The sequence below is a fragment of the Leiobunum rupestre genome, chromosome 4 (assembly GCF_980474605.1).
Source record: "Leiobunum rupestre chromosome 4, qqLeiRupe1.1.hap1, whole genome shotgun sequence".
Taxonomy (NCBI): domain Eukaryota; kingdom Metazoa; phylum Arthropoda; class Arachnida; order Opiliones; family Sclerosomatidae; genus Leiobunum; species Leiobunum rupestre.
The window spans coordinates 50,823,603-50,847,267 of NC_143387.1; the positions used below are offsets into that span (position 1 = coordinate 50,823,603).

The following is a 23,665-nucleotide window of genomic DNA, read 5'->3' on the forward strand; positions in this document are numbered from 1 at the left end:
GTTCAAGACATTCAAATCCTCAGCGTGAACGTCACAACGGAGGATTGGCTCGTCACGGCTCAACACGAAGATGAACGCATACGTATGATCAAAGAACAACTAACGCGACGGGGTAAAATCTCGAAAGAAGAAGCACAAATACGAAAGGATTACGAATTAAGACACGGACGACTTTTCAAGAAAAATCCCAACGCCAACGATCTTGGATCCGAGTTACTCTGGGTCGTACCTAAGCGCGCAAGGTGGAGAATTGTCAAATCATGTCACGACGACATCGGACATTTCGCTCTCGATAAGACTCTCGCGAAATTGAAAACTCAGTACTGGTTTTCCGGAATGAGAAGATACGTCCGAAGATACATCGCTTCTTTTTTACCGTGCTTATATCATAAGCAGCCAGCGGGTAAAATGCAAGTAATGCTTCACCCCATAGATAAAATTGGAGAGCCATTTCATACCGTACACATCGATCATCTAGGACCATTCATCACCAGCTTAAAGGGAAACGCTCATATCATAGTAATGGTCGATGGATTTACGAAATTCACCATTCTTAAAGCGGTACGAAATACCGGAATGAACGCTACTCGACAATTCCTAACGGAGATGATCGGAATTTTTGGGTCGCCACGACGAGTAATAACGGACCAAGGAACTTCCTATACGGGTAAGTCTTTCGAAAACCTGTGTAAAGAAGCCGACATCGAACATGTGCTTAACGCCACCGCAACGCCAAGAGGAAATGGACAGGTCGAGCGGTTTAACCGTACGATAACTCCAGCAATCGCCGCGCTGTGTGTCCGCGAAGACGAAAAAGATTGGGACATACATCTACCACAGGTCCAATGGGGACTAAATAATACATGTCATAAAGCTACGCAAACGACTCCTTTCGCGCTACTTTTCAACTACGAATCTCAAAGTCCAACCGGAAATTACGTGAGCAATGCGATTACCGACAGTTTTGACGAGGCGGTTATGTCAAGACGTCGCGATGCGATCGACATGATTAGGAGCGATCAGCAAAAACAACGTTCGAGTTATAACGCGAAGAGATGCGAAGCCACCTGCTACGAACCGGGCGACTTAGTTGTCGTAAAACGAGATGCTCCAGCAACTGGCGAACCGCGAAATACAAAGGACCCTACATGGTTATGAAGAAGTTGGCTAGCGACCGTTACGTCATAGATGACCTTCCAGACGCGCCTCGCACGCAAAAATTCTACCGAAATACTGCGCCGGCGGACAAACTGAAAAGGTGGATCATTGTCGATAACGATTCAGGCAGTGACACTTCCGATTCTGACTTAGATGGTAATTTAGTGACTTCCGAACAGAAAGTGCCACTTCCAGAAAAGGAACAATCAGTGGAAGACGATGACAGTGCTCAACGCCCTTTAAATCGACCGTCAAGAATACGAAAAACGCCCGCGCACCGTCAGGATTACGTTTAATGGTTGATGATGTTGTATGGCTGTTTTATTGTGCTTTCGAACATTTTTATTGTTTTACGTGCAAACTATTTTCTAATTTTGTATAATGAATTTTCAAACTTCTCGAATTAACCGGGTGTTTAATTTAATTAGGATGGCCGTGAAAGCAACTACGTTTAGCACCCCCTTAAATATTACTCTTTAACTTTCCTCACCACGAGATGGCAATAGCGCATGTGTAGACATGGTATGAATTTGGTCGACCTCACAACGCCGAATTCTCCTTTCTCCGAATTCCCATATCACCGAATTCTCTTTTCTCCGAATTGATATAATTCCGAATTGCTTTTACTCCGAAAGTTCATATCTCCGAAGTCCCATTTCTCCGAAATGTATTTAGTGACCTCACATCTTCGAATTCCCGTTTCTCCGAATTCCCATTTCTCCGAATTCCCATTTCTCCGAATTCCCATTTCTCCGAATTCCCATATCACCGAATTCCCCTTTCTCCGAATTCCCATATCACCGAATTCCCCTTTCTCCGAATTCCCATATCACCGAATTCCCTTTTCACCGAATTGACATATTCTTGCTTTTACTCCGAAAGCTCATATCACCGAAGTCCCATTTCTCCGAAATGTATTTAGTTACACTATGCAGAGTTAAACCTCCTACGTGTCACGCCCGCTTGTGGCTAAAGCAAGATTATTGAAATTAAATAACCTTGACTGAAGTTTTCCCTTTATTTTAATTTTTGGTCGTAATTAAATATGATGTTTTATTACAGTATAAGAAAATTGTTTGGTAGCATATTTTATTGTTACAATACAAATTCTATAATGTAGATGTCATTGTGTTTTACGTCCTCTGTCAGAAGGGGACAGAAGAATGATTTTTTAATATAAAAACGCATATTAAGCTTTCAATATCCATGTCAGCTACAGTACACAATTAAATAAAAGCAGGAGCCGCGGAATTGGGGGGCAGGTAGGGCCAAATGCACCCCCATTTTGCATGGTAATGTAGGGTTATTTATGCTTTAGTCGTAGGAGCCTAGGAGGAGCTAGTCATGGAGTACTTCCGCGGTTACTGAATAAAACAGCTTTCAAAAAAAAATTCTTACAAAAAATGTCAACGTTTTGTAAGTAGAATATGTTACTTAAGACAATATAAATTGCGGTAGATAAATAATTTTAAATAAAAAACACCAATATCAAGACCCTAAAAACTACGACTTTTTAAAATCGCGCGGGCAGACTGCCGTGGCTCCTGACAATCGTACCTTTATAGTACAGGCAAACCGGAAGGTGGGAAACATGCATTGAAACAGGGTCAATCGATAAATTTCTTGAAATCCAAAATTCCACATACTATAATTAAATAATTTGTTAAAATTTCACTGTTTAAATAGTATGAAGTGCTCTTCTACGAATTATTGTCTATCACACGTTTAAAGAAAAGAAAAAAATCGCCATTTTTTTAAATGGCAACCTAAACTATGAAAAAGTCGAGCGAAAAAAGCTACATTTTAACATAACGAGTAATACTTTAGAACGTATAGTATAGTTATCTACCATATTATTATTGAGAATTATATTAGCCTTAAAAAAACGTAACATAATTTTAGTTTATAATTATAATTGCAATTTTATATTAATACATAATAACTATAAGTATGACACGTCCTATTCTCCCAATGCTACGTTAGTTAATGATAGTTTGTCTCGGCAATTACCATTCATCCTATGGACGAACAGATTTTTGCAAGTTAAATCGGGACAAATTTTAAACATTACCCTGGTGTTTGAAGGAAGTGCTTTGGCTGGTACATAATACGTAGGTGTCATTTTTTCGACGAATTTGCAGTTTCTAATCCACCGATTACGCAATCACCCCGCGACAGATCATCATTAATATCATTAACCGACGTCGTTCAGTGATACTTATGATTATTATGTTAATTATGATATTATATTAAATCATATATTTTTTTCAGTTGAGTGGTAATCAGCTTATTTTAATAACAAGTTTTTAACAATAAAAATATTTTGGTACAAGCTAGAGCAGTACAATTAGAATAATTACGTGGCGAATTGAACTAACGACGAAATAGAACTTAATCGGCGATGATTAGGTTCCATGTCGCCACTAGTTCATTCCCCACCTAAGTAATTATCCCAATATAAGAGGCTCTAATAAGGGTACAAACTGGGTACTTACAAGGAGAGTCCCCGATGTGTTAATTGCCGATTTTGTTCAAAGTCGGGCGTATATAATCAAAGATAATTTAAACTCGTACCCTAGATTCGAAATCACTCTCTCGCGCGTGTACGATAGCGTTTACCCACTTCCCGCTGGAACTCAGAAAAAATTCGCTCCATGGTTTGCGCCTTACCGCAACCGATGGAGCCCGATTTTTCTGAAGTCACGTGCCGGAAAAGGGTAAACGCTTCGTAACAAAACCGTCAATGGGAAAGCTCTTAGTATTCGAATCTAGGGTACGAGTGAAGAATTTCGGTTTATTTCTTCTCGTAACAATTTTAATTTTAGGAGAGCGTTTGATTTTAGCAATCGGACTGAAACAATCCACTAAACTATCGTTTGATCGAATTGGTGAAATAACTAGTGAAACAAAGTATATTTAAAACCGAGAAAAATAGCTTTATTTTTGAGGACTTTTATTTTTTACAAGGTTAACGCTTTGGCGTCCGAAAAGCCAAAGATACCGTTTAAACCCCGCTCGTCTGCTTTCCGCTCCCCCCAAGAGATGACACTTAACACGTGTCTTGGGCCTTCTAGAAAAGGAGCATCCGCGAACAATGCGGGGGTCCCGGGTCTCATCTGGCAGCCATTACAAGGGCTTGTCGAACTTGAAAACGTTTACGAATACATCATTAACGACAGAAAGACAAGTTTAAAAATACAAAATACTTTTTAAGAAAACCTTTAATTTTTATCTTTTTGACATTTAGTTTTGAAACTTTTAATTCTTAATTTTAACATTCCACATAGTTTTAAACAGTTTCTTAACAACGAGTTTAAATTATCTTTGATATAATGTAGACCTATCTGAGATATGAAATTTCCCAAAAGGAGACGTTGCACTTCCCTTTCGATTTGCCATGGAAGCTGAAAATGTTTTGACCACTTTAAACAAAAAATCTCAATTTTAAAAAGCATGGAATGTTTTCGGTTTTACCTACGAAAATTAAAAAAAAAAAAATCACGAAATAGGTAATTTCGACCACGTTTAGGTAAATTGGAACATTTTTGGGTAAATTTTAACATTTTTGGGTTAAAGTTGTAAATATTTTTGGGTAAAATAAGGAAAAAATCTTATTTTGGTTGTAAGTGGTCAAAAACATTTTCGGTTGCCATGGCAAATCGAATGGGTAGTGCAACGTCTCCTTTTGGGAAATTTCATATCTCATATAGGTCTACATTACGGCCGATTTTGAACTAAATCGGCAATAAACACCTCGGGTACTCTCCTTGTAAGTGCTGAATCGAATGAGACCAACAGCAGCGCCTTGGAATGAATAGATGATGACGGAATTTACATTAGATAATTGACATTTAATCCTCAAACAGGTTCTGAAAATGTTTTTTTCTTTTTTTAATTTATTTATAATTTATTTTTAAACATCATTGTATTCGATTAATGTTTACTACCAAAAGCATATGTGACGTTGCAAGACGTCATATTGATATTCTTTAGTCGCGCCATCTTCGTTTTAAACGTTTCTACTTGAATTTTTTACTGCCCCAAAAAATGCCATAGAAATTTCAGATATATTATTTATTATTATTATTATTCATTCATTCTATTTAGTTGTATTGCCTGATGCAAATGTCAACTAAGTAAAAATATGTTCGATTGTACCTGTTTTTAAACATATCTTCATCATTTCTTGTAGCATTAAGTGGTCAAAAACATTTTCGGTTGCCATGGCAAAACCAATGGATAGTGCACCGTTTCATTTTGGTAAAATTCAATTTTCATATTGGTCTACATTAAGCCCGACTTTGAACAAAATCAGAAAAAACACCTCGGGTACTCTCCTTGTTAGTATCCGTACCATGGTTTATGAAAATTAAATCTGGGGATCTAAATGGCGGAACTAACTTTCGTAAGTTATTATATTGTTTTCAAGAAATTGCAGTCCATTTTCACTTGAAAGGGGGCGTTAGTAGTTTAGATTATTTATTACTGTGTTAAAGTATTTCAAGCAGAAATACAGAAAATGGGAAATAGAGTAGTATCAGTGTGACGTCTCCCATACTTTTCACACGTTCCTAAAATTCTATAACATTCTGAGATTATGTACGTTAGGTTAGGTAGAATCCGACTCCTTGAAAATAAGAGCTGGCCTGTAGTCGTTTATTCACTTCATTGCATCGAGTCTTAATTTTTTTAAACATTTCTGCTCATTTTGTTGTTTGAAATCGAATTTGGAATTTTTTGGATACAATTTAGCTTTACCGAAGCACGTCAACAAAAAATAAAAGCAGACGAGGAATCGGAACTTTTTGCAGGTAAGCTAGACGGCGAAATGAAATGCGCCCAACGGGGCCAAACCGGAGGCCAAACCGAAGGGCAGTTCACTCCTTCTTAGAGTGCAGAAGTAATCAAGGTTAAAAATTTAATTGGATTTAATTTAATACAGCCAAAGCTACAGACATTAAATTTAATCGGATTAAATTCAATACAGCCAAAGCTACAGACATCAAATTTAATCAGATTTAATCAACCAAGAGTGCAGATTTAATCATGGTAGTGAACTTCCCCTCGGGCCAAACCTAAAAACTACGAATTTTCAACGGAGCCTTTTTTCTAAATTATGACAAATTTTGGGGCTTTCCTAATCGAAGAGCGATGCTATTCATTTTACAGAAAGAGAACAATTGTAAAATACGCTAAAATCCCCTGATACTACATAAACACTCTTTGCTTTAAGGGCGTACCAAAATATTTTTATTATTAAAAATAAAATATACTATTTAATATATAATATCATAACTAACATAATAACCATTATTATGAAACTGAAAGACGTCGGTTAATGATATTAATGATGGTCTGTCGTGGGAGGATTCCTAACCGGAAATTCGTCTAAAGATTATTTTTACGGCTGTATATACGAGCCAAAGCACGTTTGGGAAGGTTTGGGTCTCAAATTCGAACAAAACTACCTTCAGAAACAAAAATAAAGTTTAAAATATGTTCCGATTTAACTCGCGGAGATTTGTCAGTCCTTAGGATGTAAGTGACCTTCTTGGTTTCTTACACGAGACTCTTCCACCGCACGATGTTTTCATCTTAATGGGAGATTTTAACCTACATGTTGACTGGTCGAATCCGTCCCTTTGTACAGCCCAGGAGCAAATTTTTTGCGATACTGTGTTTGGCCTTGGACTTCAACAGACGGTATAACAAATCCCACACGCGGAAATAACTTCCTTGACTTGGTTTTCATAAATGACGAACGTTTCCTCACTGAGATTCACACTAGAGACAGCCTACCAGGTTGTGATCACTTTGCGGTTGCTGGAAGCCTGAACTTACCTTCGGTATTTTGTTCAGAGAATTCATCGAACTATTCTCAATTACAAAGATCGGTCTAAAAATGATCTTGCAGGCACTTTGTACTACGCTCCTTGGGACATTGTTTTTTCTTCAAGTGATATTGATGTGACTTGGGAACTTTGGCTTGATCTCTTTTGGGCATGAGTTAGGGACAATGTTCCGAGTATAACCATTCATGGAAAGAAGCGTCCGCCCTGGATTACGGCTGGTCTTGTTCACGTGAGCCACGTGAAGAATTCTCTTTTTAGGAAGGCCAAATGGTTGGGAAGAGATTTTGATTGGAAGAAGTATCGGGATTTTAACAACACTTTGAGAACTAAGACTACCATCCGTTTCGACACCAGAGAAAACGCCTTGAAACGTTTGAAGAATGGATCGGCCTGTGGGCCGGATGGTATTACATCCTAGGCTTCTTAAATTGATGTCTCCTGCCATAATTGACCCGATGGTGAAAATGTTTAAGTTATCACTATCGATGTCTTCTCTGCCTTCTGGTTGGAAGCTTGCTAATGTTATGCCGGTCTTCAAAGGGTCGGGCAAGCGCAACGATCTTTCAAATTATCGACCTATATCACTCACGTCTGTCGTTGGAAAATTACTGGAATCGATTGATTACGAGAAGCTGAATAAGTTCTTGGAAGACAGTTCCTTAATACCTACCTCGCAGTATGGATTTCGAAGGGTCGCTCTTGCACGCACCAGCTTCTGAAGTCTTTCCACGAGTGGTCTTCCTTTCTCGATGAGCGTAACCCAACTGACATTCACGTGGTGTCGTTTGACTGGTCAAAAGCTTTGGCTCCGTTTGCCACAAGCGGCTTATTTTTAAACTTCAAAGAATCGGGATCACTGGTGAGGTATTGCTTTGGCTTCGGGATTTTTTATCCAATCGCTTTCAACGAGTGACCTATCGTGGGGGGTGGGTGGGTGTGTGGGTGTGTGGGTGTGTGTGTGGGTGTGGGTGTGTGTGTGTGTGTGTGTGTGTGTGTGTGTGTGTGTGTGTGTGTGTGTGTGTGTGTGTGTGTGTGTGTGTGTGTGTGTGTGTGCGTGTGTGTGTGTGCGTGTGTGTGAGAGAGTGAGAGTGAGAGTGAGAGTGAGAGTGAGAGTGAGAGTGAGAGTGAGAGTGAGAGTGAGAGTGAGAGTGAGAGTGAGTTGGCTTTTGGTACATCGTTAAACATAAGCCATTTCGTTTTTTCTCAATATTAATATCTAAAAACGATAATCAACCACAGTTTTCAAATTCTAAAGTAAATTTAATTTTCTAATTAATATTATTAATAGATTGGTGAAAAGCGTCGAAATTTTGTCTATTGCCTGACCACACAAAGAAAATATCGTCCATAAAACGTCTTCCAAATTCTCAACAAATAAATTGGCAATGATCGGGGTTGATTATCGGGGTGATTATTAGATTGAGTTGATATGGGACACAGGGCCGTGCAGACAAGGGGAAAGTGGGGGGGGGCAAAATCCGCATTGTCCCGTTGAAAAGGGCCCATGAGGGACTGTTAGGGGGCCCGCAAGCTAAAGGTGCCCACGGGAAAAGTTCAAGGGGGGGGGGGAGTGCAAATCGAAGCCCCACGAAAGCTCGGCACGGCCCTGATGTGACAAGATTTAATCTTAAATTACAAATAATCATTAATTATAATTTTCAAGTATAGGTAATTTATCAGTTGAACTCGGGTGATGTTATTTCACCAGTACATATTTACATAAGTTTATAATATTTTACATAAGTCTGTCACTTCCTTTTACATGCAAAACTTTTACTGAGAGCTAGATACGAGAGACTTTATAATGGACTTCGGTGACGTTTTGCGTCTGCTCCTTATCGTGTCTAGCCGGGCGATTTTCGTACCATGATGACGTCACTCTGTGATTAGCTCTTACGAGACGTTAGTAAAATATTTTCCAAAGTGATATACTTATTGAATAATATTATAGACGTATGATATTTATAATACCTGAGTTTCAAATATATAACTAGATATAGCCATAGGTGCCATAACTACAATAAGTAGGACACTTTCTATTGCTTTAATTCTAATTTCCTTACGGAACCTTTTTGCGACAAAGATACTCTCTTGAAGTTACCGTCCTTGGTGAATAATTTTCTTTAAGAATATAATAAAAAAAACGGAGAGCGCGTTCTGGAGTCGTGAGGAACTTTGCCTTTGTTTTGAAGCCCGCGTGCCAAAAAACATATTTCATTTGGGCTCGTGCCGCCGAATTTTATTTTTTATTTTATCAATTAAGTGTAATATTCCGCCGATCTATCGGAAACCAGATAGTTTGGCTTAGGCGGAAGTCTCGCGTGTTTTAGACACTAGGGGGCTCTGTGCTGATAAAACATCTGGATTGCGCAATAGCTATGAAGATCAGTTCCGTTGTAAATCTCGTTAATTGTCACACTTACTGTTATTATGTTACTTATGATATGGCCTATTGAATCTTTCCATTATTTCCGTTAATTATAGTCCTTTTTTCATCATTTATTTGAAATCAACACGCTTTCTCCTATTCACTTCCGCAATTGAGCTTTACAACGAAAACAAACTTCACCATTGAGTTGAGAATAATAATTAGCATTTCCGTACCCAAAAAACTACTATTCGAAGTTATGGGATTTCGAAGTTATGGGAATTCGATGTTATGGGAATTCGAAGTTATGGGAATTCGAAGTTATGGGAATTCAAAGTTAAGGTAATTCGAAGTTATGGGAATTCGAAGTTATGGGAATTCAAAGTTATGGGAATTCGAAGTTATGGGAATGCGAAGTTATGGGAATTTTGTATTCGGGGTTTTGGTTCGAAGATATGAGAATTCTACGTAATGGGAATTCGGAGTTATGGGAATTCGGAGAAATGGGAATTCGGTGATATGGGAATTTATGGGAATTTTGTATTCGGAGTTGTGATTTTCGTAATTATGAGTCGTTCCCTATGAATTTCCCTTTTTTTTTGGGATCGCGACCCCTTCACCAGGGCTCGCCCCCTTTTCTCCCTCTCTCTCGCCCGACTCCGTAACGAACGGCCACGCCTGCCGCCGCGTTAACCTATGAAACCTTTTTGTACTTTATACTTTACTTATTTAACCGTAATAAACAGTTATCACTTTAAATACGCCTAATAATTTAATTAAGGAGAACTAGACCACGACGCCGAATTTCTGACGCTAACACTTATGAAATGATAATTTTATTTCTTTCCCAGATCTCTCTTTACAATGTGAAAAAGCGCAGTTTTTAACCATTTTTGCGGATATGCTTTTAGACGCAAAATTTAAACACGAAAAGACCGCCGCTGCGCACGATGACGACGTGATGCGCAGTGGATCGCCTTTTTTTTCCCTCTTCGAAATTCGCGTCGTAGCCATGGCGACAATGTTTAAAGCGTTTGTCAGATGGCGCGTACATCGCGATTCCACCATAATGTCAGCCTTCTAGCTCGCCTGTTTCCCTTGGGATTGGCGGAAAGGGCAGTGCTTCTAGTCCAGAGGTCCTATAATTCCTATAAAATCCTATATTTTGAAAAATGTCCTATAACATCCTATATTTTCAGCAAAATCCCCCAAAAGTCCTATAAAATCCTATAATTTTGATACTTTGCCCATTTCAAATACAGCCGCTCAGTTAAATTGCTAGATTTAGCTACAGGATAAATTCCTATTCCAAGTAATTCTAGTCTACACTTTTGTTATTGTTAACATGGTTAGCTACTAGTATATTTTTGTGATAAAATGGTTAAATAGTTTTATTTTTTAAGTGAAAATCAAAGATTTATTTCTCTAAATATAGATTTTGTTTTTAAATGCATAAAGATAATACATTAAATAGCATATATAGTCCTATAAAATCCTATAATTTTCTAAAAATAGTCCTATAAAGTCCTATATTTTTAGAAAAATAATCCTATTTTTCCTATAAGAAAATTGAAGATTTGAGTGGGGGCCCTGCTAGTCTAATTTCTATGTCTATGACTCCCGAACGCACCTATGTCATTCTAGCGATACTATTTCCAATTCATAGAGATAGAAAGGAAATAGAGGCACTATTGTATCTGGCGAAGTTGACCGCGCGTGCCGACCCCCTTTTCGCCAATGTAGGAAGCCATGAGATGGGCAGATTACGTGGCGCCATCGACGCGCGGTGAAATGAAATACATTATGCCTTTTTGAAAATCAACTGTCATTTGATGTAATCAAAGGAAGGATACATGGCGTTGCAAATTCTGCCCATCTCCGCTTTCATACATGCGCGGGGGGGGATGAATTTTCGCGGTCAAAAACAGGGGTGCCTTAACGCGGTAATCTTCCCTCTTTGTTTTCTATCTCTATGTCCCAAACTCCCAATTCAATCAACGAAACAGTGTTGCCAACCTGTACGATAGTTATCGTTTTGTACGATAATTTCACCTGCCGTACGATGTACGATATCGGCAATTGTACGCAACTTCAGTAGGAAGTACGATATTACAATGTACAATATTGACCGCACGATAATTCAGTAGGAATGAGTTTTTGTAATTTACGTTGTTGAAAAATACCCGTTTTGACGCTTAGGTTTGGTATCGAAGTTTATTCTTAGAAATATGTTTACAATTAAACTATAGTACGCTCTCAAAAAAATAGTACCATTTCTAATATTATGCAAAATTATGTTATTGGTATCATAATAACAGTACGTATGGCAACGCTGCCGGTGATTTTCTTTGCCATGGAATATCGCGCCATCAGACTGTGCTCTAAAGAGAGAGAAGAACCGCTCCCTGTTTTAATTTCGCCCCCCTTTTCTACTCGCTAGTCAGACCATAGAGACTAGTCAGACCTCTAGATATTTTTGAAGCGTACGATAAATAGGACTGAAATACGATAATTTTCAGGTGTTGGTACGATAATTCTATTCGATCAGGCCATAGAGACTAGAAAGGGGGCTGGCAACGCTGCAACGAAATTCGAAAACGGAGCCAGCAAGAAAATGTTCTATTAGTCTTGTGTTGTCTTAAATTATAATTATAATGTTTAAACAAACTATCAATGCGTCACAACAATGTAACCTGTACGTAAAAGAAATTATTCGGAAGAGAACAGTTACTACACAAACAAATAAAATTTCAAAATACTCTTGTTTTGATGAATTTGATGAGAGTGTGCAAAGCCAAAGGCCTAAAATACCGGCTACCAGTATACCACATACAATAACAACTGAAAGCCAGGTATTATCATTATTTATAACATTGAATTGGTTTTAATGACGCAATTGTAACATATTTAATTTAAATGCTTTCACTGTTTAGACAGAGTCAGAAAAATTTTACCAAAAATTTGGAAAAGAATTTAAAAGCATAGTTTCTTCTAACACTGAATTATTGTGTACTGAAAAAGAATCGCCGAACAAAGTAATATTTCAAAAATGAATTAACCATCACTGTATGTACTTAAGAAAATTTCTTTGACAGGTGTTTTTAGAGGTTGTAAGGAAAGGAATGTATGAAGAACAATGTGGGTGTGAACCTTGCAGATTCATTTTGACTCCTGAAGGATTTTTGCAGTTCCATGTTATTTTTAAGGGCTTAGTTTGGGAAATTGATGTGTTAATTGATGGAGAACTAAATAAGGAGCTTATCATTCAGCTCCTCAGTGATTTTAGTCATGAGAATACCACTGTATGCATGGGGCTTGGTAGTGAATCTATTGAAATCATTCCTAAGTTAGCATTTCTCCCAAAACGTCTTGTAAAGCACACCTATCCCAAAGAACATTATGTTTCTTCAGATTGCCCAGTATGGTTTAGAACGCCATCAAACGCTCCTGATAAAAATGTGTGTACTGCGTGCAAAAATTTAGCACAGTATATATGTAACAGTGTAAAGCACAGGGAAGAATCTTTAAAACCAGAGTATCGGAAAAGAAAAATTGCTCCATCAGCAACGTGTAATAGCAGTTTTATTTCCCCAAGAAATATTCGTCAGAAGAAAAAAAAATCACTGTGTAGAGATAAGTATCTGAAAATCAAGAACTCAAAATTAAAAGCTAAGCTAGAAGCTCTAACTCTAATGTTAGGAGGAAAACACCATGAAGAAATGAAAGCAATTACATCGAAAATTAATGAGCACTTTTCCGGCGAACTTGACCAAGCATTGAACATTGAAGATCCTTCAGCAAACTTAAGTACCATAGAACACCGCAAACGATTAAGAGAAATTTGGTATAGTGACTGTGCGACTTATTTACAATCTGAAAAAGAAAATCTTGAAAAGGATCAAGATAAAAATGGTAAAGCTTTGTACTGAAAGGACAACCAAAGTAGTGATGAAAAAACTACGTGCCCAAATATGATCAAACATAGGATCTAAAGCTATGAACTTCAGCATTGCAAGGTAGTTTGAGCAAATTCTGCAACATCGTTTTCCTGACATTACTTTTGTTGTCCTTAAATATATTTAATTTTTAAACATACTGTAAGGAATGAAAATTTCAGTGTTTGGAAGCAATGGAAATCGATGGAGTGTTGTCACATATAGAATAGGTGAATTAAATTTTTAGCTTTATAGGTTTAATTTTATTTATTAACAATTTATCATATTCTCTTTATTTTAGCATTAGCAGTTGCGTCTAGAAGTAGGGCTGTGTATGAAGCTCTTGGCAGCTTTAAAATTTTAGCCCTTCCAAGTTGGAAATCAATTCGGACTTCGAAACATTTAGATGAACCAGGGATAAACATGGCGTATTTAAAGGAACAAAAGGAAATGTATGATAAGTTTGCAAAAGAGGAGGTAACTTTGGGTTATCTAAAACCGAGAGCAGATGGAATATTGATTTTTGATGAGGTTCGAGTTGCAGCGAAAGTAATTTGGAACAGTAAAAATCATAAGTTAGTAGGATTGTCAATGCCTATTGAAGAATACAAGTATTTAGAAGATTTGTATCAAGAAGTATCAGATGAGAAAAGCATTACAAAAGCCAACTATATGTTGCAGTTTTTGTGGCGTGATTTGACCTCAAACTATGATATTATTGGGCCCTACTTCTGCACTTTTAGCACTGCAGACACGCAGTTTGTTTTTAATTGCCTATTTGAGGTAATGAAGGCATTTCAGTATTGTGCTTTTAACATATCTGCATTAGTCAGTGATGGAGCAGCTGCCAATCTATCCTTGATAAAGTTGACTACTAGCAAAAATTGTAATTTAAGCTTCGCCGAGAGGGATGATCCAGAGGAGACAAATGTTTCTTTTGATCCCTGGTTTGAGAATCCTTTCAATTTGAAGAGAAACATCTACTGGATAATTTGTCCATCGCATGAGGTAATTATATAATTTATTAATTTAGTTGCATAATTAAAATAAACTTTCCTCCTAAGCTCAAGAGCCTCATCAACTCTCTCTACTCTTCCCATGAAGATAGGTTGAAAGAGTTCACTATCGATGGAATAATATTTGGATGGCAACAAATTATTGAACTTAAATCAAGAGAGGATGGTGTTCTTAGTCCTGTGCCAAAGTTGTTAAAAAGCTGTGTAAATCGTGACCAGTTGATGAAGCTTAATTTTTTTCCAGCAAAATGTTTACAAGTATAGTAATATTTGTTTTGTTAAATAAAAGTAACATATGTAATAAGTAAAGCCTTAGCAATATTATGATTTATTTGTGAAACAGTAGATAGTGTGGGCCATTATGATGTACTATCCTCCTAGGAGAATAGGACGTCACTTATGATATATTGATTGGAAGTGGAGATTCATTTAAGTTTACCAGTAATTTATGTTTTAGCAAAATGATGTTCTGTATGCTTTATATGAATATGCAAACCCAAAAGACTCTCCTTTGCCTGATGATCACAAAAATGTAATGGCAACGTACAACTTCCTGAAAGCTTGCAATAGCCTATTTGAAACTGGGATGCTTTCTTCAGTAAAGATAGAAACACCAAATTGCACTGTCTTGTCTAATATTCGCCTGGGATTTGACTTTTTCATAAACTGGCTTAAGGGTCTCATGTGTAAGTAATGAAATTTATCATTACAGTTTCAACTAAATTAAATTTGCATATTTTTAAGTAGCAGACCCACAATTTAAACCAACTACTTTGCAAAGAAAATTTCTCTCTTGGCAGGTAAAATGTATAAGAATTATAATTACTGTAGTTTATCTTATTAAAACTTCAATTTCAGACATGGGCATTATTGCGAGTGATGGTTTTTGGCATGGAGGGACTAGTTAAGGAATTTTTTGAAAGTTATCCAAAAGACTATTACCTATGTCCAGTTAGAATTAACAGTAGTGCAATAGGAACGTTGTTTTCGCAATATAAACAACATGCTGGTGGAAAACTTTCTAGCACGAACTACAATGTCATGCAAAAAACTGCTTGTAATATAAAGGATGTAAAAAGTCATCATAGTGGTCGAAGGTACAGAGAGGTGCCTTTGTGTGTAAAGGATGCTTTATCTAATTCTAAAACAGTCTAAAATTGAAAAAATAAATAATTTTGTTTAATAAAATAGGAACCATTTATTACATTAATTCAGACTTAAATATCACATATTAAATCACATTTGATAAATGTACCTTCTAATACTGTAGTAAGAGCACACAGTGACACACTGTTATTATTATTGAGGGTTGGGTGATCAAGCTTAACCATGCACTTTGACCCGAGATCCATTGTGCTGCCCCAGCCATTAAACTTTAAAAAGCCCTATGACGGAAGCAAAGTGAAGAATTTGCTTTTCTGAGATGATGGAAAGTTCTTGCATTTCCAACCTATGCATATCAAGATGCTCAAACCTCTAAGCAGTGTAGTAATCACTGCCAAGTGGTTGTCTTCTCCTCAAAAAGCAAGCCCTGCACATGGGATCATATATCTGATACCAATCAGATTAAGATGACTGTTTAGTTGACAATGCCCTAAAAGTAGGCCAATTACCGCTTTTAGAGAGCGAGAATAACTCAGTAGCTCACATCTTAGAGGGACTAAAGATAAACTCCTTGGCCTGTTTCTTGTTCTCCAATTCTAATTAAACCCTAGCCTCTGCACCCTCCATGCCGAGTTAGGAGAGCAGATCTAAGCAGCTGTAAACAAATTGAGAAGTTGTGCCGAGCTTTCCGAAAATATTTATGCTTCATCTTAAGACAAAATTCTACGCGAAATAAATTGTAGAAATTTATACATGGAAGACAGTGGCATAGACGCCTAAGCTCCAACTCCAGAGTGAGTTTTGGAGCCATCAGTGAACCAAACCATTTCACTTTTGGTTGAAAAAACTGTGTCCCCAGTGCAGCCAATCCCGCTTGGAAAGCGGAATCATGGCTTAAATAATACCCGTCAGCGGGGTGCGACTAATTCGTCGCTATTAAACTTAATCTTCACATTCGATTGGGACGCTGTGCATAGCCTCGCTAATCTCGTGCCTCTTGGGAATGGGGACCACGATGCCATCTCGTTTTCCTTGACTAGAAACTTCTCTGCCCCCGTAACATGTACCCCTTGAGACCGTTTTTTATACAATCGTGGTGACTACGAGCTTTTCCGTGCGGCGCTTAAGACCCAGGAATGATCCCTCTCTCGGTGCCATAGTCGACATTTTCTTTGCTTTCGTGTTTGAGGCTCGTAGTGTGTGTTCCCTTGAGAATCCATAAGCCCTCCAAACGTTCCGGCTTACGTAGAGCGCCCTGGTGGAGTAGTGAGACTGTGGGCTAATTCGGGCTAAGCGGGTCACATTTCGAGCCTATAGGGTTACCCAACTGTTGAGGCAAGGTTGAGGCATGGCATAACTTTGCGAGTCATTGCAATGCTTTAGCCAGGCACATTCGTTCTGCCAAATACAAGTACGAGGCACGTTTAATTGCTAAGGCGCTTTACTCCCACATTTGCCGTTCTATTAATCCTAGAAAACCACTAATTGTGGTGGAGACCCTCGCTGGTCAACCGCTTCGTCCTCCAGTGGAATGTCAACGGCTTTCGTTCTCGATTACCGGATCTCATTGACCTTCTCGGTGACTTACACCCCACTATTATCGCGCTTCAAGAAACTTTTCTCTCTCCAACGGATACAGTCAATCTTCATTTCGGCTGTTATGAACCCTTTTGTGCGGACAGGGTTGTCCACATAGAAATCTCATAGGTAACTAGAATGCTGCCGCCTACGGCCGAGCTTGACGCCAGTTCGCTTTGAACCTTCAGCCAATGAGAGGCCGTAGCGTGGTTCCGCCAAGGAGGCTAACTACTCGCAAAGGTGACCTCTGCTCGGACGCGCTACGACAGTTGTTCCTCGTGACGCTCGACATCTACGCCAAAGACGCGACGGTTATTTACACTGACGGGTCTCTCGCCCCGGACTCGGGAGTCGGGGGTGCCGCCTTCGCCATTCCTTCTCTCGTGGTTGGTGCTCGGTCTCTGGTGGATCCCGGCCATCCCATAAACAGGATAGAGCTGTTGGCCATTCAATTGGCACTTTCATACGCTTCCGCTCATCTTGAAAGTTCAATAGTCCTCTGCTCCGACTCCAAAAGCGCGCTTATGATGTTACATTCGCGTTCAAATGATCCGGTTATCACCGCTATTCATGACTTATGCGACGGGTACTCCTACTCAGTGACTCTTTTGTGGTGTCCGGCTCACGTCGGCGTAGCGGGCAATGAAACGGCGGACGGTCTCGCGGACGTCACGAGTCTTCCGCATCCCTCCAAGGTGGACTTTTTCCTCCCGACTACGCTCTCCGAATTGAAATCCGCGTGTAGTAAAGTGGTTACCAGTGCTTGGTGGGATTCCTGGCGGACCCGCGCCACCTCCTACGCGCTCAGGGAAGCGAAGCCTAATCCGGGCTCTCGCGAGATTATGCGGGGTCAGCTCCCCAGGCGGGATTAGAGAGCTGCAGAGCAGCGAAAATACCATACCGTTTCCGCTCCGTTTTGTTTCCCGTCATGGTACATATATCCGTATCCGGTCCGCTTTGTTTCTCGTCCGTTGTTTCCGTCCGTTTCCGGTCCGTTTAGTTTCTCGCCTATTATTTCCGTCCGTTTCTGGTCCGTTTAGTTTCTCGCCTATTATTTCCGTCAGTTTCCGGTCCGTTTTGTTTCTCGTCCGTTATTTCCCTCCGTTTCCGGTCCGCTTTGTTTCTCGTCCGTTATTTCCGTCCGTTTCAGCTCCGGTTTATTTCTAGCCCATTATTTCCGTCCGTTTCCGCTCCGTTTCATTTATCGTCAATTTTTTCCGTCCGTTTCCGCTCCGTTTCATTTATCGTAAATATTTTCCGTCCGTTTCCGCTCCGTGTGTTTCTCCGATATTATTTCCGTTCGTGTTCCGCTCAGTTTCATTAATCGTCTATATTACTTAATATTTATGCTCAGTTTCCGCTCCCGTTTTATATTTTGCCTTCCCTCAGTATACACTTTTTTTAGAAACGTCTACTGGGCGGCGCCATTATCGTACAGACAGCCGACGAGCCAGCCCTCTACCGCAGAAATTTCATCCCCCCAAAACCGGTTTTCTCATCACCCTCCCCGTAGACTGTAAGGTAATGGCGGTCGATTGGGAAGGCGCGTTTAAGAGTCTATAGTCTTGAAAAATGAGGAAAAATTATTTAATTTTCCTGAATACAGAAATTTACAGAAACAATTATTATTTCTATTGAATTTAATGTAAAACTAAAACTTTACCGCAAGCCGGGTCACCCCGCCAAATTAATCCCCCTTTTCGCTAAACGGCCTTTGTACCTTTTGCGATTCTGCGCATTGATGTACGCAGCATAGTCGTAGAGAAAAAGGCTTCAGTTGCAGTTATTTTTCCCACGAGCCGGTGAAGAAGGGGGATTATGATCTCACTGTCTGGAAAAGTGGGAGACCCAATCAGCAGCCCAAGAGAGAAATGAAAACAGTGTCCATGCTTCAATATACGACGTTTTTTTTTCGGAAATTTGCTCCGATTCCGTTCCGTTACAACGATTTTTCGGAAATTTGCTCCGATTCCGTTCCGTTACGCTACTTTCTTATAAATTAGCTCCGATTCCGTTCCAGCGCCGCGGAACGGAACGGAGTCCGCGGAAAGGGAATAATTTCCGCTCCGTTGCAGCTCTCTAGGCGGGATGACACTCTTTTGGCGCGTCTCGGCTGGGGACGCCTTCCCACGAAAGCAACTCTCTTCCACTTTAATTTGAGTAGCTCGGATTCTTGCTCGAAGTGCGGGGCGGTAGATACCGTGGAGCATATTCTCTTCGCCTGTCCATCCCAAGTTGCAGCACGGCGAGGTCTCCTTAGTAGTCTCCATAAGAGGGCTCTTCCCGTCTCTCTGACGGGTGTGTTGAAAGCGGTCCACGCCGGATTTTATTTCCGCCACTTGCGCTATACTTCGCAACGCTGTTCGGACTTGATAACATTCTGCGGACTATTATTATCTCGTTTCTTTTTAGTTCCACATCGAGAGATATATACAGGGTCTTTTTTTTTGCTCGGAAAAGTGTTTTTTTTTTCAAAAACTATTTATAGTACCGATTTCAAATTTGGAAGGTCAATTCTCGATCTATACCGGGGGACATCAGTTTGAGAAATTTGAGCGTTTTCGGTAATGTTTTTCACCAATTTTGAAAAATTATTTTTCGACCACTAGGTGCGAGATAAAAAATTTCTATTATAAAGTTGTAGGCCGTCATCGAAAACCCTTAAAAATTGTTCACTCGACGAAAAACAATTTATTTATCAGTGAAAATTCGAGCTTGAAAAATTTACAAGTTGGTGAAGCCAAATTACGATTGTTTGAAACGATAATTGAAACCGAATTACCTAATCCAGTTGAAACTTTGGTTAAAAAAACGACCGGATTTAAAAAACACGAGGCTATAGGTCAATCCTAAACATGCATTGGGTATTTAAAGGAAAACTTTGGGAGATTATTATCAGTGTTTGATAATATTTCGAACAATGCCTCGTTATTCAGTAGCTGAGCGTACCGAGATAGTTGCCATTTACTATGGAGAAGCAGCGCAAAACCTTAGAAGAGTGACTGAAATCTTCGCAGAAAGACATCCAAATGGAGCACCATCTGTAAATACAGTAAGACGAGCAATTCACGATTTCAATCAATTTGGTCACTTGCAACCTAGGTTTCGCGGATTGGGTCAACCGGATTTAGACTTCGAGAACAATGTACTCGCGTACTTTGTGGCATATCCTCGTCACAGTTGCGCTAACGCCGCTGCTGATTTGGGTTGTTCTGCAAATCGTGTGTGGAAAATTCTTCGTAAGAATCGCTATCACCCATACAGAGCTACGCTCCACCAAGGACTAATTGACGGAGACCATCAAAGACGTTATGAATTTAGCAACTGGTTACTAAATGCTGTCCAAGAAGATAGACAATTTTTGCGCCATGTTTTGTTCTCCGACGAAGCGTCATTTTCTAGAGATGGGCCCTTTAATCATCAAAACAGCCATCTTTGGTCTGACATCAACCCACATTGGGGTTTTGAATATCATCACCAGGTTCAATTTGAACGGGTCAATGTTTGGGTTGGACTTGTTGGAAACCGTTTGATTGGTCCCTTTTTCCTGCCGACGAACCTCAACGGCCAAAGGTATTTACATTTTCTACAGAACGAACTGAGTGACGCAATCGACGACCTTCCATTGGCTGAAAGACGTCAGTTGTGGTTTCAGCAAGATGGCGCCCCTCCGCATTTTTCCCGGCAAGTAACTGAGCACCTCAACAACGAGTTTCCTGAAAGGTGGATAGGGAGAAATGGTCCAGTGCATTGGCCAGCAAGGTCACCTGACCTAACACCGCTGGATTATTTTCTCTGGGGATTCGTTAAAGCAAAGGTATACGCCACGCCCATTGAAACTAGGGAGGAACTCATTAGACGAATAATCAGTGCTTGCCGAGACGTCACACCAGAAATGGTAGAGAAAGCGTTTGAGAACTTAATTGTCCGCGCACAAACCTGTGTTGCAGCCAATGGTGATATTATTGAAAATGTTTTGTAAAAATTTATGTGAATAAAATATCTGCATTTAAAAACCAAACGTGTACATTTTTTCAAGTGTGAAAACTCTACTACGTTTGTATTAGACTTGTTCCCTTTTCAATTATCGTTTCAAACAATCGTAATTTGGCTTCACCAACTTGTAAATTTTTCAAGCTCGAATTTTCACTGATAAATAAGTTGTTTTTCGTCGAGTGAACAATTTTTAAGGGTTTTCGATGACGGCCTACAACTTTATAATAGAAATTTTTTATCTCGCACCTAGTGGTCGAAAAATAATTTTTCAAAATTGGTGAAAAACATTACCGAAAACGCTCAAATTTCTCAAACTGATGTCCCCCGGTATAGAGAATTGACCTTCCAAATTTGAAATCGGTACTATAAATAGTTTTTGAAAAAAAAAACACTTTTCCGAGCAAAAAAAAGACCCTGTATATCGAAGTGGGACTATTGCTATGGATGGATTGTCGTTAAGTGTTGTGTGTTTGCTTGTTTGTTTGGTGTGGAAAGCAACGACACGGCAGATGGCGCTGCGAAAATAATTTGCAGTTTTGGCGAAACCGGGATTCGAACTCACAAACGGCCAGTCAAAAACTCCAAATAATGACGCCTTTACGCTCTCGGCCACTGGAAGCTTACCATAATTTGTTCGGAACTTCTACTGTAATCTCGTCAGCTTTAGCGACGTGGGGGGAGTTGTCTAGTTAAGTTGTCGAAATTCTCGTCCCTTTTTCCGCCTTATTTTACGTATATTTTCGGAGTTTAAGGTCAAGTGAACCTCAAACTTCGTGGTGGGTGGTGGGTGGTGGGTGGTGGGCACACTCGCTTAAGATGCCTCACTCGAAAGTGAGTGCTCGAAACTTTTAAATGTTCGGGTGGTGAGCAGTGGTAGGTGGGCACACTCGCTTAAGATGCCTCGTTCGAAAGTGAGTACTCGAATAAACGAGCTCGAACATTTTAAATGCCCTCTTCCCCATATGTACTTATAAATGCTCTAAAAGCCCCACAATGAGATACTTATTTTCTTATTCAAATAAATCAACAAGAGACATTGAAAAACTTCATCACTCGTTACACCACACAAAAGGTTCAAAGACAAACTACGAGTTCAATCCACTTCCTTTTGGGTAATAAAAGCAATAATGGAACCATAAAGAAACAATAATAAATTGAAGTCACTATCGGGAGAAGGTATTATATTATTAAGAACACGCGTACGCTTAAACAGTTAAAGCATTGAAGACTCTATTTCCCTTCACACTATTACGTACCGCCATTATTAATTATTGGACTCGCATACTCATCCAAAAACTAGGGGCATTCGGGCATATGTATTTTTATATCTATGAATGTAAATTTTTATTACGATAATCTTTGCCGTATACCATTCGCAAAACTTAGGTATATTAACTTACAAGTTCACGTAAAGACTACCAGTTTATAGCTCTACCACAAATAGATCGAAATTTAAAATATAGCTTTTTGTCAAATTACCTTGCAAGTTAAGTCAAAACCAATATGCATTAATCAAGAATGAATTTATGTACTTAGAATATGGGAGACCAAAAAATCCAAAGCAGTCGGACTTAAGCTTAATTACATTCAAGGATGTCTTTTTTTGAATTTGTGCAATAATAGGAATTTTGGTGTTTGAACCATACCCAAATGTTTGATATAAATTTCCTAAAATAATCATATTTGAATCCCAGTTTAATAATTTCTTTAAATCATTTTTCCACTAATTTCAATAATTTAAAAAAAAATATGTTTGTCGTGTTTTGCTTACCTATTTCACCTTTGATACTTTACGTCTATCTAACGATAGGAAATCAAATGACCTCAACAGCTTATGAATTGGTTTGCCCACCCGTGTATCCTGAGGGTGGGCGGTGGCCACTCTTTAACATAGGATGGTAAATAGTATATCTAACTATAGGAAATCACATGGGCTCAACAGTTTTTATATTAGTTTGCCCACCCGGGTCTCCTGATGGTGGGCGGCATCCACCCTTTCACTTAGGGTGGCAATTTATATATCCAACGATAAGAAATCACAAAGCCTCAAAAGCTTTGTATTAGTTTGCCTACCTGTGTCTACTAAGGGTGTATGGCTTTGCCCACTCGAATACACTGATGTGGAACTAATATTACGGCCTGGGCCGACTTGTTTTTGTTTTGTTATTCGATTTGTCGCGTATTTTAATTTTTGTTTTCTGTGTTCATTTTATTGCATTGTTCGCTTTTATTGATTGTTAATTTTTCCATTTGTTTTATTTTTAATCTGGTGCGCTTGGTGTGAAGGCTCATTGCTATATACACCAATATAATGAATAATTCATTATCGATATTTCCCCCCCCCCCCCCAACTCTGATAGAAGTAGCGGTTTTAAGTCGAATAGCAACACGATTTAATTACGTTAACATAGGTATATTTAAATATTATCTTCTATTTGTTTTTGTACATGAACTGGCACTACTAATTTTGATATATATTTTCAGATTAAAACGTTTTATTTCCCACTTAACATATCGTCAAATTCACGAAAATTGGTGGACAAATCTAACGGCAGATCCATTATCACGTAAATATAATATTGCACAGATAAATCATTAAATACTAATATCTAAATCATAAATATGGCACTATTATATCATTAAATACTAAATTCATTG

At 39.0% G+C, this 23,665-nt stretch overlaps 1 protein-coding gene across 2 annotated transcripts; it reads left to right on the plus strand.

The window, feature by feature from the left end:
* Nucleotides 1-11,966: 11,966 nt before the first annotated feature.
* LOC149948145 (uncharacterized) lies at nt 11,967-15,487 on the plus strand. Of its 2 annotated transcripts, none has more exons than XM_090173064.1 (9): nt 11,967-12,230; nt 12,312-12,413; nt 12,474-13,290; nt 13,496-13,543; nt 13,615-14,321; nt 14,378-14,587; nt 14,787-15,015; nt 15,074-15,129; nt 15,188-15,487. In XM_090173064.1, the coding sequence occupies exons 1-9, from the start codon at nt 12,033-12,035 to the stop codon at nt 15,482-15,484; spliced, it is 2,664 nt and encodes an 887-aa protein (XP_090029190.1). In that variant the 5' UTR covers nt 11,967-12,032; the 3' UTR covers nt 15,485-15,487. The 2 variants fall into 2 exon arrangements, with proteins under 2 accessions (XP_090029190.1, XP_090029191.1); XM_090173065.1 differs by having other exon boundaries at nt 15,077-15,129.
* Nucleotides 15,488-23,665: the final 8,178 nt, after the last annotated feature.

Excerpts from the sequence above, each read along its gene's own strand:
- LOC149948145 (XM_090173064.1), top strand. The coding sequence starts at position 12,033 with ATGTTTAAACAAACTATCAATGCGTCACAACAATGTAACCTGTACGTA. Across the intron at positions 12,231-12,311 it reads CAATAACAACTGAAAGCCAG|ACAGAGTCAGAAAAATTTTA; the intron begins GTATTATCATTA and ends TTCACTGTTTAG. Across the intron at positions 12,414-12,473 it reads AAAAAGAATCGCCGAACAAA|GTGTTTTTAGAGGTTGTAAG; the intron begins GTAATATTTCAA and ends TTTCTTTGACAG.